We start from the raw sequence: 4217 nt of genomic DNA on the forward strand, positions 1-4217 counted from the left end.
GATAGGACAAGGGGCAACGGGTGCAAACTGGAGCATAGGACGTTCCACATAAACATCAGAAAATACTTCTTTATTGTGAGAGTGACAGAGCACTGGTACAGGCTGCCCAGAGAGGTTGTAGAGTCTCCTTTGCTGGAGACATTCAAAACCTGCCTGGATGTGTTCCTATGCGATGTCCTCTCAGTGATGCTGCTCTGGCAGGGGGGGTGGACTGGATGGTCTTTCAGGATCCCTTCCAACCCCTAAGATTCTGTGATTCTGTGGTAACTTCCCCTTTGGTCATAAATCGAAGTCTGATTTTCCTGGGACTGTTCATGCTAGCAAGATTATATGTGGAACTTTAATGGGTGGGAATTAATGAATGGTGTATTATAAACCAACCAGCTGTTTACTGCTAAGGGAAGTTAGTACACTTGTACATTATGAGGTGTGTTTGCCTATATGGACTTGATATTTTAAATGCAAAAATATCCCCAAATTTGAGTGGTATTGACTTTCAGATTGGGAGAGTTGCAGAAATCTAGTTAATTTCAATTCTAACAGGGATGGAAGATAGTGTAAGGGAGGGGAATAAGACATTAGTGAACGTGTGAGCATAGAAAAAGAAATTAAGTGCTGAGTAAAGTGGTGAGGCAAAATGAGAGGAAATGTAAGGACACAGAAAGCAGGCTGAGTGTTAGAATTCCAGTAGGACAGTGAAATGTGAAAAGCAATCTTCCACATGCAGATTTTCTGTGCAGTGATTCACAGCAAGCTAAATGCTAATGAAATTAGTGGCTAATACACAAACATACAAGCAAGACTTGCAGTGACACTGTGTGACATAAGAAATATGGTTGCATTCATTTTGCAGATGGAGAAAATGAGGAATGCATTAATTACATGCTCAGGAAAGCTGAATTACCAAAAAGCTAGTCACAGTTAAGTTAATTGTATTCTGGGATGACTTTTATTTTTACTATTAAGGAAGAATTTTGTGAACAATAGATGCACATTGATGGTGATGGTGATGTATAGTTGGAAACTACAACACCTGCTCAAGCTAATATACATCTGTCAGTTGCCTAAAGATCAGTCCTTTAATGAAAAATGTATCTTGGTTTTAAATAGAAATACAGTTTTGGTTTTAGTCGTCCTCAGTGTAGGAATGGAAATAAGAGGAAACACCCGTTGTCTTCATGTTTATCACTTGTTTCTGTTGAGGAGGTTTCAGAGAATGAGAGATAATACCGTCCTGTTGTTAAGCTGTGGAGGTGGGAGTTAGGAAATCCAGGTGCTCTTTCTTTGAGTTTGCAGTGTGAGTGGAATAAGAGTAATCAGTTTTCTCCATATACCGAATGGAAGTAGTTTTATTTTTTTCAATTGTGTAACTGTGTTACTCTGGAATTTGCCTGTGTAAATGTAAATCTCCAGATAGAGAAATGCAGCAACATACAAGTGGATTGATACAGGAAGATGCTACTATGATGCCAAAAGTTAACTTGAGAAGATCTGCCGTACAAACAGAGGTATGGACTGGACTGTATAAATGTCACTCATTTCAGTGTTCGTGCTGAGTATTTTTAAAGGAGCAAGGAGAAAAAGTAAGCATTTGTTTTCTGCCTTTTGTACTACAGAATGACAGGATTTCGGAAGCTTTTCTCCTTTTGAGCACATGTATGTCAAATCTCAGAATTAATTTTCAAGATCATTCTCTTCACTGCAATTTATTTTTTTTTTTTTTTTAAAGCTGGATTGAAAGTGAACCACAATGGCTAGTGTCATCTCAGATAGTCCTCCAAACCCAAGCTGCAAAATCATGACTTTCAGGCCTTCAATGGATGAATTCAAGGACTTCAACAAATACTTAGCCTACATGGAATCACAAGGTGCTCATAGGGCTGGAGTTGCAAAGGTAAACATCTGTAATGTAGAATGAATATTGTTTCTAATACCTATTTAACAGTGTTTGTGTTTTGCTGATTGCAAAACTGACCTTTTTAGTGTTTAACATTTTTTTTTTTTCCAAATGATTTTCAGTGAATAGAGACTGTTCTGTTATTTCTTTAAGAAAGAACTTTTTGGTGTGTCTGATGTTTCATGCCAGCTAATGAATGTGATGTATACTGTTGTCTCTCTAACCGTCAGTTGTTTCCATGTTTACAACTGCAAAAGAGGATTGAGTCGTAAGGCAGATTTAAACTAATTTTTGGCATGTCAGAAGAAAATAGGGAATTCATAGAATAAATTGTTAAGTCCTGATCTACCAGATGTTGAACTTTGTCTTTTAGGATTGTGACTGGAGCAAATAATCACACTTACAGTCAATAGATGTATCTGTGAAGACAGTGATCCACTGTTTGAATGAAAATAGTTTTCTTTTTAATGGTCATAGTGTTACCTTTTTGTTAATGGGAATTTTAGATACACTAACTACCGTTGTATTGTCCATTGAAGTGTGATGTATCCAGGGTTTTATGGCAGGTGTTATTCCACTAGTGGAGAGTGATTGTAAGAGATTAATGTCTAATGTAGTTCAGTGCTACATTATGTAAGTATTTACACTGAATCTGTTTTGCCACTTTTCAAACCAGCAGGAAACAGTGCAGGTCTAGAAATCCTAGCCTAGCTATTTTAAGTAGTTAGTGGGCATAGCAGTCTCCATCACTTTTTTTTTTTTAAGCTATTTTTGTAAAGTTAAGACATTTAAAAATTGAAAGGAGAAAAATAAAATGCTGAGTTTTTTGTTTCCCAATCCCTCTTTCACGTTTCCCATGAAACAAAGCAAAGCTGATCTCCTCACACTTTGAAAATTTTATAGTTTATTTGCTTTCTGATTTTGGAGGGTCAGATATATATAGGTCATATTTTCAAACTCCTCTCTGCAACAAGGAGTAGAAATGCGATAAATAGACATCAGATGAAAGCCTGAATATGTAAAAATTCAGCTATATTATGGAACCTAATTCTGTGGGGCTGAACTACTGCAGTCGTCTCATATTAAACAGTAAGCAGCAAATTCATCATAGTGACGTCTTCTGCTCAAAAAATTTAAGCCATTAACAGGTCTGTGAGCAGGAAATTCTATCTACATATCATTTTGTGGATTATGTACATTGAATTAATATTAAAAAACATTTTCACAATGTTTCTACAAATAACTTTATTTTTGCTGTTGGTAGTTTCTAGTCCTGTTTCATGGGAATCTAGCCAAAGAAAGTGCCTTATGACCAGCCACTGAGATGATACAATTTTTTTTTCTATTTAAATTTGTTTATTAATTTATGTGATTGCTTTATTTGGTATGTTGTGTATAAAACAAAGACAGGTATGCATATCCATGCTTTCTTTGGATGTATGAGGAAGCTATTATATGAGCTCTTAGTGTGTAATGTGTTGGGGGAAAAAAACCAAACAAGTGAACTAGTTTTGTTAAAAATAGTATTTGTGATATGCTCTTTATCATGGCTATGTCTGTCCTGGGCTGCAGCTAGATTCTTGATTCACAGCCAGAAGCTTATTAATTTTGAAAGAAACAAACCAAACCAGCTACCTTGTATTTAATTTTCCTTTAGAAACCGTATGTCTGCTTATTCCTTTTACAATTCTCAGAAGGTGTATCATCAGGTGTAACACTGTCATTCTTAAACAACCTTTGCAAATTTCTTTCCTTGTTGCTGAGTCATTAATAACAAAAAAGAGCTTCAGTTACTCTCCCATCAGTTTTATTTTGTGCTGCTTCTTTTCTGTTGGGGATTGAAGCAGCTGGGAACACTGACCAGTGGCTTCCTGATACATGATGCTTAGGTGCCCTCTGAGGCTGCTGGTGCACCTAATATTAGCTATCAGACTAAAATAAAATTTGAGCCCAGTATACTAGTCATTTGTGTGTGTGAATTTATGATATGTGGAACAGGAGACTTTTCTTTGTCTTGGCATTCTTGTTTGCAGAATCTTAGCCTGTTAGAAGTGTAAAGAGAAAGTGAATTTGTCTTATTGAAAATATTATTCATATTGTTTTGAGATATGAATATGTCTTCAGTCATCATTCTGTTTTGGCTCTTGATTCTTGTTCTGGTTCCTTTCCTACCATCTAGCAATTAAACCTCCATGTGCAGCCAGTGTAGAAGAAAAGGGCAGAGCCATTGAGGGTGGCCTGAGGAGAGAGCTGCAAACATACTAACATTAGGAAAGAATATGGAAGAAAATAATATGAAATAGTTTTATCTTAATTTAAA

General features: G+C 36.2%; 1 protein-coding gene across 1 annotated transcript in view; it reads left to right on the forward strand.

Annotated features, from left to right (window-relative positions):
- The first annotated feature begins 1750 nt into the window (after positions 1-1750).
- The window catches only part of KDM4C (lysine (K)-specific demethylase 4C), a 252049-nt gene continuing 249582 nt past the window's right edge, over positions 1751-4217 (forward strand). The window contains 1 exon segment of the mRNA XM_010000645.1: positions 1751-1894. Within this exon segment, the coding sequence (XP_009998947.1) occupies positions 1751-1894 (144 nt within the window).

The sequence above is a fragment of the Chaetura pelagica genome, unplaced genomic scaffold (genome assembly GCF_000747805.2).
Source record: "Chaetura pelagica isolate M959 unplaced genomic scaffold, ChaPel_1.0 scaffold596, whole genome shotgun sequence".
Lineage (NCBI taxonomy): Eukaryota > Metazoa > Chordata > Aves > Apodiformes > Apodidae > Chaetura > Chaetura pelagica.